At 49.0% G+C, this 21,921-nt stretch overlaps 1 protein-coding gene and 1 long non-coding RNA gene across 4 annotated transcripts in view; one reads left to right on the top strand and one right to left on the bottom strand.

Annotated features, from left to right (window-relative positions):
- LOC135903946 (uncharacterized) overlaps positions 1-21,921 on the bottom strand; it is a 219,286-nt gene that overhangs the window by 90,218 nt on the left and 107,147 nt on the right. The window lies entirely within an intron of this gene.
- Positions 707-21,921, top strand: part of Vav (Vav guanine nucleotide exchange factor) — a 271,587-nt gene continuing 250,372 nt past the window's right edge. For all 3 annotated transcript variants that reach the window (XM_065434440.1, XM_065434441.1, XM_065434439.1), the window contains exon 1: positions 707-1,141. In XM_065434440.1, the coding sequence (XP_065290512.1) occupies positions 932-1,141 (210 nt within the window). In that variant the 5' untranslated portion in view covers positions 707-931. The remainder of the gene's footprint in view (positions 1,142-21,921) is intronic.

The following is a 21,921-nucleotide window of genomic DNA, read 5'->3' as shown; positions in this document are numbered from 1 at the left end:
AAGAACAAATGAGCGTTGACTGCCCTTCGCAGTGCTGCTTTTATGCACTTCCTAGAGCGTTCTTATTGCTTGGATGATGCACTACATTTGCTTATGGATGGTGCGACAAGGTATGGCGCGTCAAGAAACATAGACCCTGTTCGAGCGGCCTCAGGATTCAATATACAGCTGAGGAAGTAGTATAGCGCAAAGCGTCAATAATTTGTATCAATGCTTGAAACAGAACAGCGCTTATTACGCCCATTGCCTCATTCTCGCTTAGCAAGCAAAATAGGGCACTTAGTGTGCCATTGGCGTAGCAGGGGGGCAAACTTCTTCTTTCCCACGGGAGTGGCTGTTTGAGGAAGCGGGCTTCGAAAGAGCGCCATGGATGAAAGGATGAAATTATGTGCAGGGCTGCTTCTGAACTTACAAATGTCCATTTGCGAGTGATTTCTTTGAAATGAACACTCCCGCCATAACGCAGGCTAAGCGCAGAGCGAAGGAGCGTTATTGCACGCCATGTTGCGCGCGCACTGCGCGCACCAATGCGGCGGCATCACGCGAAGCCCACATTGCAACTCCTTTCTCAGCGCAGAGATGGCGCCACGCATTCTAGAGGTTGGTTTTTTGCAAGGACATCGCCCTTGGAGCATTTTTGCGTCAGGGCGGCGAGTGGCGCTGCTGCTGCGCAGTTTTCGCGTCTTCAAGTACGTTGGCGGGGCGCTCTTGGCAATCCGCTGAATATCCGCGGTGGGGCCTGTGAGGCAGCGCGCCGCAGCGGAGGTAGCGGTGTCTTTGAGAGGCGCTTTCTTCCCCTACTGGCGAGAGTGCCGTCCGGACGGGCGGAAGATGTCCGCGCCCCACTGCTGTCGCTCGTTGATGTTTATGTCCTGATAACCTGCAAGTGAAGTACGCGTGCGTGCAAGTGGCCTGCACGAGACACCGGACCATGGCTGACGCACTTTGGCGCGATTGCGCTAACTGGCTGATCCGCTGCCAAGCGCTGCCGTCGGACCACCGTGTCACTTGGGTGAACGCACAACTGATCGACTTGGCCAACACGCTGCGGGACGGTGTGCTCTTGTGCCAGCTCCTCAACAAACTTCAGCCGGGATGTGTGGACTTGAAAGAGATGAGCCTGCGGCCGCAGATGTCGCAGGTCAGTCCCGGTTCTGCCTTTCTCCGTCTCATGTCGTTTATGCACGTCGTCGTCTTGGAGGGGCCGTTCGCTGCGCCGCTCTGTGTGTGTGCGTGCGTGCTTGCCCCCTTCCCTGGGTCCGCGCGTTCCCTTGGTTCGCGCGTGCCCTTCTCCCTCTCGTTGTCCGGCGCCGTTTCAGGGGCGCCACTTTTACTGACATTTGTATCGCGCCGGTTGTGTCGCATTTTCTTCGTAGCTGTAGTGCGCCTGTGTTTATCGGCGCAGAAAGTTGAGCATGTGATGTTTTAGTGACCGCTTCGCGTCTTTGCATCTTAAAGAAACGCCCCGCGCTAACTTCGTAGACGAAGAATGGGCGCTCCTACAGCTTGGCCGTTGTGGTGTCAAGATAGATCTACGGTCCCGTGAACTCCGGGCCACGCTTCCGTGCCTTGAATTCTTGCTTTTCTTTTTATTTAAAACTTCAAGTTCTTGCAGTCGAGACCAGTTTACTTTGGCTGGGCAATATAGTATACTTACAGCGCTTATTGGAATTGCGCTTGACAAGGCGCCGGATGTTTACCTCAAGCTTTTCCGACCGACAGGCTGCTGCCAATGAGGGGTTGAATTTGGAAGCTGCTCATCGTATGCTATTCTGCTAAAGATTGCGGTTTTCATATCGCTGCATACCGCTGTGCATAGTGTTGTCTTATATCTCGTTTTTATTTTTCGTGTTTTTTTTCCCCGGCTGATGGAGGGGGTGCGCAAACCCTGCGTTGAATGCTCCATCCCAACAAGAGGAGCTAACGATAGGCGGCCTTCCATCCTCTATTCAGCTAGCTTTCCCCACTTTATAAAATTTGTCTCTTGTTTCGTTATATCAACGTTTCTGGTGTAGCTCAGAACAGCACTGGCATGCACGTGAACGACTTTCCGCGGTGCTCAATTGCCGAGCAGAGAGTCCTGGGTTCAGTACCCGCTTCTGCATTTGCAGCATACCGACAAGTCTGAAATGCAAGGATATCCGTGTTCTTGCGTATCGTTCGCATTAAAGATGCTGCGCTATTCAGAAGTTGATCGGGAGGCTGCCACTGCACCGTTCCAATCGCCAAGAGCATATGAAACACGTGTAGCAACACAGTGAAGAAATTTAAACGTCGCACAAGAAAACTGAGGCACTTATGTATTTAAAAATTTTTTTTTGTGAAACACAGCAGTAAAATCGCACGCAACAAGACACTCTCACGTACAGCGCGTGGCTGAATAGTGTTGTCTAAGATGCTTGCGCTTGATTCGTGCGGCGACCGCTGCACATTTTACACGGTATTCTGGCAAGTCTCCAACATTTTGCGGGCACCGATCAACCCGCCGCTTTATTCTTTCATTCCCAAGGGCATGGGTGGCGGAGGCACTGAGGCGCAGAGGTGGCTGGAGCGTCTGAAGCTGCCTTACTGAGCCCGACTTGCTCCCGTACACCCGTGCTCTTGCATTCGTCATTGACGAGCCTATGGCGTTAGTGTTTTGCTTAATGCTGCTCACACAGTCCCGCTTCTGTGTCCACGAGATGTTATTGCAAATTTTACACGTTTATCTGTAAGCGCCATGCGTTCGGATAAACGTCGGTGTCGCTATTTTGCTCTTCCGTTCTGCCAGTTTGCTGAAACTGACTCCGAGTAAGTTCTTATGAATATTTCAAGTCTAGCCTCAACTATCCCGCTTTCGCTCTCTATTCCCCCTCCCGGTGTAGCTATGTAAGCTAAACATTATGAGGTTAATAACATCTCGAACCAGCAAGTATTGAACGAGAAAGATCTCATGTTCCAGCTGTCGGGCGATGTACACTGCGAGCGAAAAAAATGTAACCGATAGAATCGGGCAACACAAGAAGTAAGTCGGGAACCTTCTCTCTAAAGCTTCTATAGAAACTCCTCTCAAGTGCGCTGTGCCGCCACTGAGTTAGCATTCAGAAGGTGCCAACAACTTGTACAAAGACCAAAACCCGAAAAAGTGCGCTGTTGCTGTATTCATATTGCTCACCAAACAACAACAGTCATTCGAAGGGCTATCTCCCCCTGGCCTCTGCACTACGACAAAGGAGAAACAAACGGGCGACCGTATAACAATAGCTTCCTGTCTTCTTCATTTACACCGCCTAGCAACCGGCCTTCTCGACCTTCTATCCATATCAGAAAAGTAAGTTTACCCGCGTAAGTGAAACCCGGACTTCTGTTATGAAGAGTATTCTGTAAACTGCGATACCTCCATCCTTTGTTTAACCTCTGAGAAACGAGCCGAGTTGGCCCCGAAACGCCGCGCTTAATAAATCCCACTTTTTTTGTTTGCGGCGTTGTTAACTTCACAATCTTTGTCTCTCTGTGCGGGCATGCTTGCTTGCTTGCTTCCATCCTTGCCTGGGAGGTGGGAGAATGGAGTGGTACGGGGAAATACTGCGCACGATGGCCATTGTTTGCTCGTATGAAGCCCCGTTGTGTTGCCATGAAAATTAGTTATTGAGGTGGTACAAGCTTATTGACAACAAATTGGAGTAAGCATACTGGGCGGCCCGCTGGATTACAGCTTAAAGTTTATTGGAAGCCCCGCGCCCATATATGCTTTCAACAAGTCGAGAATAAGTAGCGCCTGCATCAAAGGGCGGGAGGCACGTGCACGTGCAACCTTCACGGCGCCAGCCAACTGCGACCAAATAAAGCGAAGTCTTTGAAATCGGACGTTGCGCTTTCGATGTTGGTACCGTGCTTTTCAATCAGATGCACTTCTATCAGCTCCTGTTATTTCGTTGTTCAGCGTTTCCCTACAGCTGAGAGGTTACTAAAACTGGACTGGCGCACAGTCCCAACAGCCCGACTTTGCCGGTATGTTGCGAGGCTTAGGCGCACGTGACGAAACCCCCAAGTGCACGGAAATTAATTGTGAATCATTGATGCGGCGTCCCTGAAATCACTTTGAGACGTAAATTCCGCCAGTTTCGGGAAATTGAAAATAAATAAAACGCAGTCAACACAGCAATTAGCTTTTCTTCTTTTTTTTTTCGACAGCAAATCATAAACGGCGGCGGACATTAAATAGTACGCAGTACGTTGCACGAGGTAGACAAAATACGGATGAATTTTTTTTATTTGGAGAAAGGACAGGCGTTCTGTACCGTATAGCTATAACGTAATAATGAACTCTCCGTGTGGTAGGTATATATATACCTTCAGAAAAACAGCTGGTGTTCATGATATGTCTATATGTGCAGGAAATCCTCGTGCTATAGCCGTCGTCGATGATTTGCCGCCAAATAAATGCATTGACATTGTGCATACAGCTTTTCCTCAAAACCCTCCTCACGCTGGTGAGTTCTGTACTACGCGAAAGCATTTACTTCACCGCAAGCTTTTGGGGGGCACTGTAAAATAATTTACACCCTCAAAAGTGAAAAAAAAGCTGTAAATTTGTCTATAACTGACACCCTTAGGGTGTCAGTTATATAAATAACACCCTGAAGGTGTGAGTTAGAGAAACATTTACACCCGATTCCACTTTTAAGGATGTAAATTATTTTACAGTGCGGATATTTCGAAGCTTTTGTTAGTGTAAGAATTTATACTAAATGTATATTAAGGACCTTGAGCACCTTGAACAGCCGAATTAGCAACGTGAGACATAACATTAATATTTGAAACAGTTATTCGACTATAATTAATTAAAAAAGTTCAGCAACACTGGGGACGAATTACAACAAATTATTGAGGAGCTTAAACGAAAAAGTGTATGAGTGGGGTTGAAGAATATCTGCAGAAGACCAAGATAATGTTCAATAGCATGGCAAGGGAACAAGGATTCAGGATCGCCAGTCACACTGTAGAGTCTGTACAGGAGTACGTTTATCTAGCGCAATTACTCACAGGGGAGTATGCTCATGAGAAGGAAATTAACAGAAGAATAAAAACGGGTTGGAGTGCATACGGAAGGCATTATGAAATCCTGACTGGGAGTTTACCACTGTCGTTGAAAAGTGTGCAGTCATTGCATTCTACCGGTGCTAACATATGGGGCAGAAACTTGGAGGTTAACAAAGAAACTAGAGAACAGGTTAAGGACCGCGCAAAGAGCGATGGAACAAAAAAATGTTAGGCGTAAGGTAAAGTGACAGGAAGAAAGCGGTGTGGATAAGAGAGCAAGCGGGGATAGCCGATATTCGAGTTGACATTAAAAAAACAAACGTTGCAGTTTCGCCCGAAAGGCGAAGCATCGATTGCGATAGCAAATTAGCGAACAGCTGGCTATAGGAAGCAAGGATAGTAGTTTTATCCGCTGTTTAAACATGTAAACATGGACATGCTAATTAACAAGCATGGCGCAACGCGTGCACAAGCAAACACGAACAATCTCATTCGATGGCCACGGCAGCTCGCTGTCAAAACGCTGGTGTGAGGAAGCGCGGCAGCAGCAGCGAGCGAATTGACATTCGTGCTGCGTCTCGCATCAACGCGAACTAATTCGCGAAAACGCAGCGTGCGGCGCCCCGGGCCGCCCAAACTAGAACTAGTGTAACGCGCCCCCATCATTACCTTCCCCCCGGATCCTCGCGCTCGACGGAAGGCGGCGCGCTTCCTCCTCTCTTTCCTCGCTTGCGTGCGCGAGATTGAGCCGCGATCCGCCCGGCTCACCCTCGCACGCTTTCACTCGCACAGACAACACACGGCGCGCGGCGACGATGTTGTCGCCCTTGTACTTTTTACAGAACCTCACGACGACGGCAGAAATGTGCCTGGAGTGTCCACATAATTGCTGTCGCAATAAAATGTAGTTGGGCAGGCCATCTAATGCCCGGTACATAACCGGTGGACCATTAGAGTTTCAGAATAGGTGCCACGGGAAGGGAAGCGCAGTCAAGGACAGTATAAAACCAGATGGAGTGATTAAATGAGGAAATTTGCAGGCGCAAATTGGAATCAGCTAGCGCAAGACAGGGGTAATTGGAGATCGCAGGGATGGGCCTCTGTCCTGCAGTGGACATAAAAAGAGTCTGATGATTATGAAAAAGATGAGGATGAATTAAAGACGCTGTTAGTTTCACGCGCTTTGCGAGTTCCGCCTTTGCGAAAAACATGATCGAAAAGATATTGTCTCCTTTCTCACATGGGACGAGATATAACTGCCTACATCAGTATATCTGTGTCCTTGGTGCGTGTTGCTAAGCCTGCGTTGATGCGTGAGGTGTGCAGCTCAGTATACGGGGAACAGCCATAGGGCATATTCACACCGTTAACCACCCGCCGCGGTGCTTAGTGGCCATGGTGTAGGGCTGCTAAACACGAGGTCGGGGGATCGAATCCCGGCCACGGCGGCCGCATTTCAATGGGGGTGAAATGTGAAAACACTCGTGTACTTAGCTTTAGGTGTACGCTAATGAACCTTGGGTGGTCCAAATTTCCGAAGTTCCCCACTACGGCGTGCTTCATAATCAAATTGTGGTTTTGGCTCGTAAAACACCACAATTTAATTAAATTTTAACGCCGTAAAGCACGCCTGCTAACCAACTGAGCAAGCTGCATCGCAAGGCGCTGGTTAACGTGTTGGCTAACATGCCTCTTACCACCGGCGACGTTGTTTCTCGGCGTTGCGTCGTTCATTATTCCATCGTTTACGGAGGAGGAGAAAACAAAAAGAGAGAAAAAGAAGACACGGAGGTTAGCCAGTGTAGGTACTGTCAAGAACGGCGAGTTGCGCAACAAGATTGCCACCTTGCCACCCGATTACGACAAGGGATGCAAGACGCGCACCTCCCCCTCTCCGTCGCTGCAGCTGCGAGGCGTTCAAAGAAGCGACCTTTGCGCTGGAATCCGCCGCCTCCCTCCAGCCCCTTCGACATTGTGACGGGACGAGTTCGGTGTGAGGACAATGATTCCACGCGGAGCTGATTTGACCCGCCTGGTCAAGCTGCCGCGGGAACGGCTTATTTTTGTGCTTCTCACGGTTCGGAGTGGCTCGGAACAATGAGCGACGCGCGATCGACAACGACAGTTTCCCGGAACGGCACCCCGTGCGGTTGCCTCTGTGTACGGAATGTGTGTGCCTTTGTGTCTGTAAACTGATCTTGAGAGCAGCTGCGAGTTGGTGACGTGTAAACGAACAGCCGCCGCGTCGTAGGACCGGCGGATCGAGTGTATAAAAACTGTGGTTGTGCGAATGTTGGACACACTTCTCTTGAGCAGTCATGTTAGACTGAGTCACTTCTCTCATGCAGTCCTGTTGGACTAATACTCTTTTTCTCAAGCAGTCATGTTAGACTGAGTTAATTTCTGTAAATAAACCCCTTTTTCCTCGTTCTCGATGAGAAGCAGTTCTTCACTTCATCAACGATCTCAGCGTAAATAAGTTGGACGACGGCATGGGCCAGCTACCTTCGAATTCATGCCGTACTCCAATCTTGGCAAAGGACCACGGACGAAGGGATTGAGCCCCCAATCCTGACAACTGGCTGACAGCGGTGAGATGGACTTTGCGACATGGTGCTGTATCTGCGGTGAGTGCTTGGTTTTTGCTTTGACTCTCTAGGCTTCATTTTGTGGTTGTTCTGTTTAGAACAGTAGGGAAGCTAGATTGTTGTGTGTTAGCTAGGTTGTGTTTTCCTAGCTAGATTTAGAGAGCAGAATCAAGGCAGTAAAGCAGCAGTCATGGAGTTAAGGACACTGCTGAGAGACGAGTTGTTGATTGTTGGTGAGGAACTGGGCCTAGATGTTCGCAAGGAAATGCTCAAATCGGAATTATTGGAGCTAATTTCCAATCAGGCCAGTGAGCAAGATATTGAAATGGGATTGGAACTTCTCAAAAAGAGAGAGAAACGGGAAAAAGAAAGAGAAGAACGAGAGAGAGAGGAACGGGATAGAGAGAGAGAGGAACGCGATAAAGAAAGGGAGGAACGCGATAAAGATCGCGAGTTAAGAAAAATGCAACTGGAACTTGAAAGCAAACGTTTGGAGATGTCTCAAGGAAGTGAAGGCGCTCTGGGACGATCAAGTGAGGCAGAATCGTACCGCATGGACAGGCTATTAAAGCCATTTGAGGTCGGGACCGACATAGGCTTGTTCCTAAGCAATTTTGAAAGGACTTGCGAAAAGATGAACTTCGGCCCGAGTACATGGCCACAGCGGTTGCTGTCTATGTTGCCGTGTGAGGCGGCGGAAGTAATCGCCAGATTGAGTGTGCAGGATGCATATGATTATGCAAAAGTTAAGGCTAGTCTCCTGAAGAAATACCGCCTTTCAGCCGAAGCTTTTCGGCAAAGGTTTAGGAGCACAGGCAAGAAAGATAGCGAGGGCTATCCGGAGTTTGCATATAGCTTAAAGGCCAACCTAGTCGAGTGGCTTAAAAGCGCGGAAGCGTACGACAGCAGAGACATGATCATTGAATGCATGTGTCTAGAGCAGTTTTACAAAACCATCCCCCAAGCTGTGAAACTGTGGGTGCAAGACAGAGGTAACGTAAACACTGTGGAAAGGGCGGCTGAATTAGCCGAAGAGTACGCAACCCGTAGAAAGTTGAACGCCGAGGAGGGAAACTGGGACGGTCGAAATGGACCGCGGAAACCATTTCCGTTCAAAAAGGGTGCGCAAACGAGACGATCAGAGCCTGTAGACATGGCGGAAAAGCCCGCAGAAAAGAGCGAGGAGAAACTTAACGGAGAAACCACACAAAAAGAACAGAAAAGAAAATTCGAATCTGTTAGACCAATTCGCTGTTACAAATGCCACAAACTGGGACATATAGCTGTAAACTGCGAGAAGCCTAGCGTAGTTTTTTCCTACGTGGAGGAAAAGGATGAGAATATGGAACTTTTAAGTCCATATCTCCACGACCTGCAAGTTAATGGAAAACCATGCCGAGTGCTAAGAGACAGTGCCGCCACGCTGGACATTGTCCATCCGTCCTACGTGATGGTAGATGACTTCACCGGAGAAGTAGCATGGATAAAACAGGTTGTAGAAGAACACAGCGTGTGTCTGCCCATGGCCAAAGTCAAAATCAGTGGACCATTCGGGGAGCTAGAGACTGAGGCTGCAGTTTCCAAATTTTTGTCACTGCAGTATCCCTACATCTTTTCGAATCGTTCGAATCAGTTACTGCGTGACAGAGGGCTCAAACTGGGAGAGGGCATAGTACAGGCATTGACCCGAGGCCAAGCTCGTAAGATCGCGGCGCTTTCGGCTGAAAATGCTCAAGCTCCTCCAGCTGAAGCAGAAAAGGGGATAGCTTCAATACCCGAATCCGAGCTAGGCCCGAGGGACAAAAGAACAGTTGAGGAGAGCCTGCCAGTTGACCAGCTCAATGAGAGCGTAGCACTAGAGTGTCAGAGTTCTAGCCTGCAGGAAGAGCAAGCAGACGCGCTCACAAGCGAGACAGGGTCGTTATTATCACCGGCCTCAAAGAACTTCGATCAACTCTTACGCGTGGATAGAGAGTCACTGGCAGCTGAGCAAAAGAATGATGAGAGCTTAGCTAAATTACGTGACACAGCTAAAGAAGGCATTGCTAGGCGCAACGTAACGATACATGAGAGAGGAGGATTGTTGTATCGGCATTACAGGGATCGAAAGGGTAAGATTTTAGATCAGTTAGTCATACCTACGAAGTATAGGGAGGACCTTTTGAGTCTTTGTCATGGAAATGGGTGGTCCGGCCACCTAGGCATAAACAAATCAAAGGAAAGATTGCTTATGGAATACTACTGGCCTGGCTGTTTCAAAGATGTAGAAAACTTTGTAAGATCATGCGACGCCTGCCAGCGTTCTGGTAAACCAGGAGAGACTTGGAAAGCTCCACTGAAGGTAGTGCCCTTAATAACAGAGCCTTTCAGACGGCTTGTAATAGACACGGTAGGGCCTCTTCCAAAAACAAAATCAGGCTACAGGTACTTGTTTACCATGCTGTGTCCGGCTACCAAGTTTCCAGAAGCAATCCCTTTGAAAGAGCTCAGCTCCACCGAAGTAGTAGACGCGCTTTTGACAGTGTTTGCACGAGTTGGGTTTCCAGCCGAAATTCAGGCAGATCAAGGGTCAGTATTCACGAGCGCACTGACTTCCACATTCTTGCAAAAGTGCGGGGTAAAGTTAATACACAGTTCTGTCTATCACCCTCAGTCAAACAGTGTAGAGAGGTGGCATTCGGTGCTTAAGCGAGTTTTGCGTGCGCTCTGTTACGAGCACAAGGAGGACTGGGAGAACTGTCTGCCGGCAACTTTGTTTGCTTTGCGAACGGTTCCACATGAAGCGACAGGGTTCTCACCAGCAGAACTAGTGTATGGGAGGACACTCCGTTCTCCACTGAGAATGTTAAGAGAGATGTGGGAGGAAAGAGGGGAGAGTCCAACAGTGATTGAATACGTACTAAATTTACTGGAACGGCTAAGCGCAACCCGAGAACTAGTCGGAAAGAACATGGAAATAGCTCAAAGGAACGCCAAATTCTATTACGACAAGAATGCGAGGCTTCGTACGTTTGAAGCCGGCTTAACGATGAAAGCGGAAAAGTGTAGGTTTGGTTGTTCGCAGGTTACTTATCTGGGCCATGTTGTTGGTCAGGACATGAGACGGCCGGCTGAGCTGAAAATAGCTACGATTGGAGAATTTTCTCAGCCGCGCCCGAAAACGGACCTTCGTTCATTTTTGGGACTTGTGGGGTACTATCAACGGTACATTCCGAATTACTCGCAATTGGCAAGTCCATTAACAGACGCCCTCCGAAAGGGAGCACCGAGTAACGTACACTGGGATAAGGACAAAGAGAACGCTTTCCAAAGTTTGAAGACGCTATTGGTTTCTCGCCCTGTGCTTCGCGCGCCAGACTACACAAAGGAATTCATAGTTCAATGCGACGCAAGCGACAGAGGTATGGGCGTGGTACTTAGTCAAGTCGGCGACGATAACGAGGAGCATCCTACCCTCTACGCCAGCCGTAAACTAAATGTAAGAGAGGAAGCCTACAGCGCTTCAGAGAAGGAATGCGCTTGTTTGGTTTGGGCCGCCCAGAAGTTGTCGTGTTACTTGTACGGAGCGAAGTTCATCTTCGAGACCGACCACTGTCCTCTGACGTGGCTCAATCAAATGTCACACAAAAACGGCCGCTTGCTCCGATGGAGCCTCACTCTCCAAGAGTACAACTTCTCCGTTAGATATAAGAAGGGAAAGTTGCATAACAATGCGGATGGTTTGAGCAGGCTAATTTGAATTCTGCGTTTGGGGGTCCCGCCTAAATTTTAGGGTTACTAGTGTTAATTTTATTAAGCGAAGAAGATCCCCTCTCATTTAGCAGGATTCCCTCCATGATTGCTGAATTTGTCAGCAGGAATTTGCTTCAGAAATTGGCATAGCGAAATGCAGCATTTTTTGTTTGCTTCTGCACTTATGTTGTTGTTGTTTTTTTTGAAGCCTAGCGAGTTTAAAGTGAGAGCCAATGCACGTCATCTCGGCGCAGAGCCGTGTTGTGGGGTTCATTTTGCAGTTGCCTGTCCTTGTTGTATGTTTTGGGGCGGTGACATCAATGCACAGGTGGTCGCTGCGAGCCAAGACATCAATCCCCCCCCTGACCAGCAGCCGTTCTCTTCCTGCCTAGCGGTTGTCAGCGCTAGACAGTCGAGACTTTTCGGGCCATGGAGGCGCTGTCAAGAACGGCGAGTTGCGCAACAAGATTGCCACCTTGCCACCCGATTACGACAAGGGATGCAAGACGCGCACCTCCCCCTCTCCGTCGCTGCAGCTGCGAGGCGTTCAAAGAAGCGACCTTTGCGCTGGAATCCGCCGCCTCCCTCCAGCCCCTTCGACATTGTGACGGGACGAGTTCGGTGTGAGGACAATGATTCCACGCGGAGCTGATTTGACCCGCCTGGTCAAGCTGCCGCGGGAACGGCTTATTTTTGTGCTTCTCACGGTTCGGAGTGGCTCGGAACAATGAGCGACGCGCGATCGACAACGACAGTTTCCCGGAACGGCACCCCGTGCGGTTGCCTCTGTGTACGGAATGTGTGTGCCTTTGTGTCTGTAAACTGATCTTGAGAGCAGCTGCGAGTTGGTGACGTGTAAACGAACAGCCGCCGCGTCGTAGGACCGGCGGATCGAGTGTATAAAAACTGTGGTTGTGCGAATGTTGGACACACTTCTCTTGAGCAGTCATGTTAGACTGAGTCACTTCTCTCATGCAGTCCTGTTGGACTAATACTCTTTTTCTCAAGCAGTCATGTTAGACTGAGTTAATTTCTGTAAATAAACCCCTTTTTCCTCGTTCTCGATGAGAAGCAGTTCTTCACTTCATCAACGATCTCAGCGTAAATAAGTTGGACGACGGCATGGGCCAGCTACCTTCGAATTCATGCCGTACTCCAATCTTGGCAAAGGACCACGGACGAAGGGATTGAGCCCCCAATCCTGACAGTACCGACTGACTACCCTGTGCTCGCGCCCAATGTGCGTTATCGCCACTTCGTTTTCATTTCCTCGCATAGTTGGGACTCGCATAGGCTTCTCTGTCTGACTTGAACCGGACTTTTCGCAAGGAGCAGCAGACATTTCCGGCTCTTTTAGAATCCACAACCATGAAACTTCAGCGCCTGCCAGGCCATTGCGGCAATGAGAGGGCCGACAAAGCAGCGCGCTGCGCCAACTTAAGAAGTTCCGCGCCTACCCAGACACTTGTTGTCTCGAGACGTGACGCAGCGCACCAACTTCGACTGCTTGCTTGTCGCACCGCATTAGAAAATGAAGTGTAATTTGCCATTTCTCGCTTGCACATCCTCAAAGCGTTCTTAACGTTAACAAGTTTCTGTCACAACGTCGCATGTTATGAAGCGTTCTTTTTATTAAAAGCACAAATGGAGCATTGGAAACCGACAAACCCTTCATTGCGCTTTCGACTGTTCCCTGCGGGCCTACCTTCTTGCGATCTATAACTTGACTATATGTGTATATATATCGATTGTGGTTTGATGCTGCGTTGACGAATGCGGACTGTTTCCTTTTCGGCATTGACAGCGCACGTCGTGCAACTCTTTGCGGCTGCGACGAGCCCATTTAACATATCCTCTGCTACTGCCCGTCTTTTGACGACCAAATATATATGAGAGAGCTTTAGATTAGGGGACGCAAGCGGCTTGCGTAAGCGAGGACCCGAATTCTGATCGGGTTTTACTGGGACTGAAGGCTGCTTGCGTACGCAAGCGAAACGCAACCCTTTATCTTCCCCTAATCTAAAACTCTATTCCCTGCGTGTTACCCGGCGCCGCTAGACGACATACCGCTGGTAGAAGACAAGGTATTGGGATCTTGGGCTCGAACGTCTTCACAGAAATAAATATCTACTCTTGAAAAGACACCTGGGGCCGTATTTCTTTTTCTTCGTTTTTTTTTACGCTCTTTTTCGTTGGATCGCACGAAGCCGCACCCCCACTGTCACTGGAATCGACCACTCGTCGGGACGGGTTTTAAGAAAAGAATAGAATCGTAAGAAAAGAATCCTTACAAAATACGGTCACCGGTCTGTGCGACCGCCTTTTAATGCGCAGTGTACGCTGTCGCGTGGCAGGCGCAGTTTCTTGTCACTGTTTTTTTTTTTTCATCTCCTGCACTCACGCTATAACCTGGTTAACCTGGTTAACCTGGTTGCTTTTTCCTCTTCTCTCTCTCGGCTGAGAATGCCCTGCTGGCGATCGAAGAATCCTGCCTTGAAATCGCCGGCTGTGGACCCCTTCTGCGAAGTCTTTCTCTAGCTTAATTTCTTTGTTATCTGGTTGCCGGTAAAGGGATCCTGTCGGCGAATTTCGCCGACGAAGGCGAGGCCTGGCAGCAACTCCGAGGCCCCATAGGAGCCCAGCGATACCTTATAGGGACTGTGATAAAGAGTCTTTTTTTTTTTCTAGAACCTCGCAGATACCGCCTATATGAATATATAATGCACGCCAATATATACAACTTTTCTTTCTTCTATTAAACCTTTCTTACTACACAGTGTAATTCTTTCTTTCTTTTTTTTCTTTCTTTAAGCACAAAGGTGGTATACGCTATAAAGCTAATACATATACGCGCTCATCCGCTCTTTAGGCACTTCATTAGCATTCCAGCGCTGACGGCCAGCCTAAATTTGACGTGAAGGCAGTGCGAAACTAATCTTTCTTCAACAGAGGTCTGCTTACGGTATCGTTTCCGCACTTTATTTCCATAAAGTACAAATAAAAGGTGTACGGTAGCGAATATCAATGAGGCAGTCCCGCTAACAGTGAAGGACCTCCTTGTAGGCGCGCGCGTCGCCAACTGCGCCTGCAAGAAGCCCCTTGACATTTGGGATCGAAGAGGGGACTCTGTGCACGCCCGCGTAGCCTCGTGACCACACCAAATCATTCTTGGTCTTCGTAATCTAGGGAAGCTCGGACAGTTGTTTATATTTATTTTTCCTTACTACCCTGACGTCAGCGGTGTGCACGGAGATACCACTATTCAAAAAAAAAAAGACACTTGAAAAAGCTCTACGACTCCGGTACTGTAGTATCAGAGTTTGTAATATATTAAACGCCACGTTACGTCGGGCAGCGACGTCGACGACAATTTGTATGGATTTAGGGAATAGGGAATAAATGAACCCCATTTCACAAAAGGCATGTGTCACGTTCACGTTATAGGCAATTCCTTTTTTTTTTAAGTAGTAAACCTGAGTTTTCCCTTTCACTAAAGCACGCAGTGGGTAAGTATACATTTGGTATATTATTTAAAAAAGGATTAAGCATCTCGAGATCCGCTACTGCGTTAGCGCAGACCTTGGCAAGCGTGGCTGCGCTGCAATCCTTGGTCGCGTTAAAATGTTTTATTATGATGAAATTGGACTGAATGAAATTGAGCCGCTTGAGCCGCAACGCCGAGCACGAGCGCGCCTCGACGAAGCGGAGTGATCGAACGGGAGCACCAGTTGCCGCAGTAGCGCGTGAGGCGTTGCGTGAGTGCGTCGCCGAGGCGCCTCGCTGTCGCTCTCGCAAGCCTGTGTTATGCGCGCGTTCCTTGTCCAAGCAAGCTCTCGCTTGCGTTCTTGCTGCGCCTCGGTTAGGCCCAATGAAAACGCGCCAAGCGTCTCAACGGGCTCGCTTTCCCGCGAGGTGTTCACAACTCGAAGGACGCACAGCAGCATTCAAGTGGACATTGAGCCACCCCAGAATGTCAAGTTGGCCCACACCCACATTGCAGTTTTGCCAACCTCATATTTCAAGTAGGCCCACCCCGAAATTGAAGTTGGCCCACCCCCAAAAGTAAGTTGGCCCACTCTCCAGCCCCAAACTTTAATTTCACCCACTCCTAAATTTGAGTTGGCCCACCCCTAAATTTAACCTGACCCACCCCCAAATTTCAAGTTAGCCCACCCCCAAATTTAAGTGTAGCAACTCTCAAATTTCAAGTTGGCCCCACTCCCTTATTTGAGTTGGCCCACCCCCTAAATTTCATTTCGCCCACCCCACATTTCAAGTTGGCCCACCCACAAATTTCAGGTTGGCCTACCCACAAATTTCAGGTTGGCACGCTGACAAATTTAAGTTGGCCCACCCCCACATATCAAGTTGCCCACACTTAAATTTCAGTCGGCCCACCCCTACTATAAGCTTCCCTAAGCATTTTATAAGGAACCCTATGTATGTCTATGGGTATATTCGTTTTATTTGTTTTCCTTTCTTTAAGTTGTACCTTGTCGCCTAAAAGCTTCTAATCGTCTTCATTTACACTATCATAACGATAAATGTCTTAACTTTGCAAGTTACGCATTTTTGAGCAGATACTAGGCATTACACTTCTCGCGTCACAGGGCTGGGGCAGCTCGCCAATGAATGCTTACGCATTAAAAAAAAAAATAATAATCCCCGAGCGAATTTAGTGTTGACGAAATAGCAATTAATAATTGCCGCGAGGAGCACTGGACATGGGACAACCCGTCCTAATTTGCTTCCGAAATTTTGATCAGCACCTCAGGCATCGCTGTCGCCTCACTTGAGATGTTTTGCGCTCCAGCACGTTACATACGAACACGTGCAACTACGCGGACGACCGGGACGGCGCTGTTATAGGGCAGCGACCACCATGCGCCAGGGGCGGGTCCGGTATATGTTTAAAGCTGTACAGTGACCGCGGGGCCTTCCGAAAGACGTGCGCTTGACGTAGCTCCAGCTTTCCTGCAGCTTATTCGTTACGTAACGCTGCAGAAAATTTGAGCCGGCAAGAAAGACGCTCTAGTTTCGTACGCGCTGTGCGCAAAAATCCCATTAGGGATTAAAAAAAGAAGACGAAGAAGAAATTGCCAAGCTTTTGTGCAGCGCTTCCTGCGCATCTCCCCACGTGTGGGCCAAATTGCCTGTCACCGATAGGCCAGCGCCGTGAGCAATGGCGATGGCCGAGACAAACGCTCGCGCTCAAATTTCACCAGCGCGCACCTGTAGCCGCACGCTTTCGATTTCGCCTGGAATTCTCGCGCTTTTCCTTTTTTTCCCCTTTCTTTTGTTCACTGCGAATATTGTCTGTGCTTGTGAAAAGTATATTGTGTATTTCTGAGAGGATGCGACCGAGGATAGTTTTTCAATCCGTGGTTTAGCGTTCGTGTTCCTCGAATACGTTGTTTTTGCGAGTGTGTTCACATTAGCTGGTTATGAGGCCTGCACAATATTAATAACTAAATAATATAAAATAAGTAAATAAAGGTTGAGAGTTATAATGCATAAACTGGTCGCAAAGACACAACCAGTCAAACTACGGGCTTCGATTTTTCCAATGAATGAGACAGAGAGAAAAAAAAAAGAAAGCAAGAAGGGCTGTTAACGAGGAAATAGTCTGGTTGGCTACCCTACGCTTGTGGCAAGGGAAAGTGGGGAATTAAAAGGAGAGGGAGGAAGGTGGTGAATGTGTACACGTGCGCGCACAGCGCCGCGCAGTCAAAGGCACTCGCACAAGCAAGTCGTCGTTAAAAACACTGCTTTCACTGCCTTCATGGGCCGATGATCGATGGGGATGGTTTTCCATAGCGTTTGTCCCGACAGTCAACGATCGTCTAGTCGCCGCAGTGCATTGGACACTGATTATCTTTGTATGTCAAATCGAGGACATAGGAAAAATCCAAGTCATACACACACTGCCCCACACACACCCTAAAACTAGCCCGACTGGTTCTAGAATGTATGTATGGGACGCGAAGCATGCGAAATAAAAAAAAAGAACTGAAGTCCCACGAAGTCAGGGCACACATCGCTTCGCAATTAAAGCTTCAGTGCGTTGTAAACCTTGCGATCCACGCAGTGATCTATTAAATTATAAGCACAAGCCTTAACAGAGCAGGTCCCGCGTACCGCAAACTTTTGTGACCGACTGGAAACTGCTTGTTTCTCAAAGAACAACCGTGACGCTCCACATTGCTGAGTTCTGTTCAGCTCTTTTTCTAAATTGCATGCTCTACACGTGACAGGTTGATGTTCTGCTTCTTTCGGCTATTCTATTTCTATAGATTTCGCAGCTAGATAACAAATACATTAAATGCACTAACAAATTGCCGCTGACTGGGCTTCTCAAACCGGCGGCTGAGCGTTCCTCGCAGTATTTCCCTTTGCTGTTCCTCAACGTTCGCAGGCAGACAGCCGTCGGCGACGGAGAATGCCGAGCTTATTTGGATACGATGCATCCTGGGCTCATCGGTCGAGAAGCGTGAGAAGGCAGGCGTGGGATGAGACAGAGGCAGAAAAAAAAACAGCACATATGGCAAACTAACGCCAGGGCTCGGTGATAGTCTCGCTGAGGGATAGCGTGGTGCGAATGTTCCCATGGATGCGGTCGATGCAGCGGCAAGGTGCTATTGCGTTCTGTCTGCCTTGGTTTTGTCCTCTTGTTTCTTGCCGACGGGAAACAATAGCGTATGACCTCGGAACAGCTAGTACCTTATTGTGTACTCCCATTCTCGCTGCGGCGGCACGATACATGTCCCGCCAACGCTCAAATAGAACCATGCAGTAAGAATGAGTTCGCTGCATTCTGTTGTAGACCCGGTACAGTTGTGAATTTCAGGGGATACGCGGCGATTGTTTGGGTCATCGACCAACACGTACAACACAAACCTGCGGGAACACCGCCACCAACACCTCTTTCAGTCTGCATTTCCTTCATAAATGCCTTTTTGATTACATTTCTTGAGTAGCGTCTTTTTATGAGACCGTTAACTGGGCGTGTGGTGCAGTCTCAGGCTGTTCTATTCTGCTATTAATGGCTTGCTACTCATAGGCGTGGATATGGAAAATGTGCCTCAATGTTGCATTTCTGATTGCTCGGACGCACGCACGCACGCACACGCACGCGTATATAGAGATAAATGTAAGAAAAAAAGACGAGACAAGAAACGGCTCGCGCCGTTTGACGCGAGAGTGGCTGCCACAGTCGGCGTGATAATCAACAGTATGATTAATAATTAACATACACTAATTAATAGACATCTCATTATTTTAGGGAGCGTGTTGTAAGCTTCATAATTGAAATCAACCAGTTCTCAAATCATAATATTTCGCAACAAACTTGGGGCCGAATTCACAAAGCTTTTCGTTCGTAGTGCTGTCTATCATTGGCTGATTGCCTTCGCTAATAATATGTCCCACATCGCCATGGACTGACACTAACGCTTTTAGCGTAAGGGCGTTTTTGTGAATACGGGCCTTGGTGCGTAGCTCCAGTTTCGAGAAATAAACACTCCAAATCTGTAGCGAGATGTATTACTGCTATAGTTGATATTTCCGCGCTGTTCAAAAATGCAGTACGGAACGCTCTTAAATGGTGTGTATAGCAGTGCCTATCGCAGCGCCGTTACCCTGCACGATTTTCTTTTTTTTTTTTTTTTGTCTGAGAACTCGCGCTCGTGCAACTCGCTGATGAGACTGAGTGCATCGGCGTGACAGCAGCACGGGCGTGAGAAATTGGGCTTCCGCAGTGCGAGTGTGCGACTGCACCTGAGCGCCGGGAATAGTGACACTCAGACGTGCCGGTTGCATATATAGACGTCGGCGGCACATGCACAACAGCCCGCTTCTTACATGGCACACGTAATCGCGATCCAAAGGAAGCGCTCCAGCTTTCCTTCATTTTTTTTTTCTTTTTGGCGGCGTGCTTGTCTTTCTCGGCTCGTGTTCGCACGCATGACGACTACCGGATTCCCACCCTTGGTGGCGCAGTGACTTTGGCGTTGCGTTGCTAGGGCCGAGAGTGCGGAGATGGACTGCCGTGCGCAGAGGGTGCATTTAGATGGGGGCGAAACTTAAAAAGAAAAAAGAAAGAAACAGAAAAAAAAAAGAAAAAAGCCGCCCGCGTACTGTGCATTGGGTGCACGTTAAAGAACCCCAGGGGGTCAAAATTAATCCCCTACTGCGGCGTGCCTCATAACCATATCGTGGTCTTAGTACTTGAAACGCCCGAAGTTAATTAATTAATCTTCTTAAGTACCGGATCTCGACTGCGCGCTTTTGCGATTTGTGCCTCACGTTGAGTTTGAGCTGACTCTAGGCGTGTTATCCATCGGCTGTGACGTCTTTTCCGGCCGATTTTCGCTTTATCACAGCGATGGGTGGATGCCCCCTTCTGTTTCCTCACGACCATGTATATAGGCTTACAATTCAGCCGGAGTGACTTGAGAACGTGCTTGTTTGAATGCATATAATAAATTTTGGTGAACATCTTTTACGGTCGATATACTTTTTCGAGAGACGAAGACCGGCGGTGCGCACACTGCGAAATTCTCATGGGACGCACACTCCACTCCGCACTGCTGTCGCTGGATAGAGTGCACAGGTTGCGTCTCCTCTCTCTCATTATATCGTTTTTTCTCTTCGCTGGCGTATATTTTCTAAATGTCGCGTGATCCGGGTGCTTTTATGGGACATCTAGCGGCAACAGACGTCTGTGGGCCTTGCTAGTACAGGGATGGTCGGACAAAGACAAATCGTCTCTCGTGAGGTCGGTTAATCCGCACCGAAGTTGACACCTCGCCCCATTTGAATATGGTGTTGCGAAAGGAGGTTGTTTGCGTACCGCTCAAGAGCATTTACATTATACAGCGTTCATGGTACTCTTGGGCGATTCTGTTTCTCTTGGAGTAAGTTTCAGCCAGACAGTCCCGGGCTATCATATATACACTATAGCGGCGGGCTCCGAAGTTTGCCGACGGCACCGAATTGACCCTTTTTGCGAACGCACACCGCGAGACACGTTTTAACTGGTTGCGTGTCCCGGTATGGAAAGCAGGTCGTCCTGTACTTTTAAAAAGAAAAAAAGAAAAACGTTTTCGTGTTTCATTCCCCATTGACCGGCTCCTGGCTGTGATAGCGGCGTGCTGCTTTGCCGCGTGACCTATGGGCTTGGGAGGAGGGACGGCAAAGCCGTTGAGGGATTCCCCGGTCATGATCCAAGCGTTGGGGCACGATGAGCCCGCGCCTGCGTGTCGACTGTGTGCGCATATTAGTATAGTTACTCGGGAGAGCGTCGCTGCTTTCGAGCGTGAAGCGCAAAAGGCGGCGCGATAATAGCATTGACCTCGTGACTGCAGGAACGAGATTGTACCACTCGGATGCAGGGTGCGGCGAGTATCCGCGGGAAGTCTGTGACACATACAACTATGGCACAGCCATCGTCGTTGCTGTGCATACTTGAGTGCGTCGCTCGGGATACGTTCGACGAAAACAGAAGGCACTCAGCCCTGTTCTTGTTGTCAGTGTTGCTATTATTCTTGTACATGCAGCAGCATGGCTCTTCGGCATGGAAGCCTAAACGATAAAGTAAGAAGGGCGGCGGGTCTATAATCGGCGGAATTTTATTTTATTTTCAAAAACTCTAAAAGGCCTACAACTAACGCTATACATGCGCATGGATGTGGATCGCTGTAAAGGCGCGCTTCTGGTGTGAGCATACGGCGACTCTTGCAGAGGGCGCTGTCGCTGCGCGTTGGCCGTTCTTGTGCTGGAGCAGACGACAGGGATGTACGGGAACATCATCATTTTGCTCGAACAGCACGCAAAGGTATTGCGCCATAAGGTCTCGCCGCCGCTCCGCGTTGTTCGTGTGGGCGCTTAGCAGGCGCGCCAGGCAGCCCGCGTGCGGATGGAGAACCATCGGTCTTCGCCGACGTCGTGGCCACCGGTGCCGCCGCACTTTCGGCGGCGACGTACGCGCACTGCCTGTGCGTGGCCCATTGCGCGGCGTTTGCCGGAAGCACGCACACACGTGGGCGTTTTGCGCCGCCTGCCTTTGTAGGCTGAAAATGGCTCCGCGCGTATATACGTGTTTTCGACCGCCGCGCGCACTTCAAGTTAAAAGGACAAGTGACGTCGACGAGCGGCCTCCCTGACACTTTACCGCCGTTCAGATTGGGCAGCTGCGTCCGCTTGACCATTTCCATAGATGTCATAGTCACTATGGACCAACATTTAAATAGTATACCGTGTCCTTCATCAACTACTCGATGGTGCACTTGTCTGATCTTTGCGACGAGCTGATCGTGCGATCCGTGACGTAGTGCGGAGAGCAATCTCCGAAGGGCTCAGAAGATTGACCACAGATGGGGTGGTTTCTCCTGAATGAAATCAAGAGCTGCACGGAGGGCTACCAGCTGAGCAGCTGCACTTGTTAGATGTGACGTCGTTAGCTGTATTTTCACTGATGATCTTGCTCACCGCGGTAGCTGAACTTCTAAGCGTGACTAAGCCATCGGTGTAAACATGTAGGCGGCCACTGTGCATCTCACGTAAAAGTTGTAGTATGGCT

Source organism: Dermacentor albipictus, chromosome 1 (genome assembly GCF_038994185.2).
Source record: "Dermacentor albipictus isolate Rhodes 1998 colony chromosome 1, USDA_Dalb.pri_finalv2, whole genome shotgun sequence".
Lineage (NCBI taxonomy): Eukaryota > Metazoa > Arthropoda > Arachnida > Ixodida > Ixodidae > Dermacentor > Dermacentor albipictus.
Note: the sequence above shows the minus strand (reverse complement) of the source record. Positions and strands in the feature narration are given on the sequence as shown.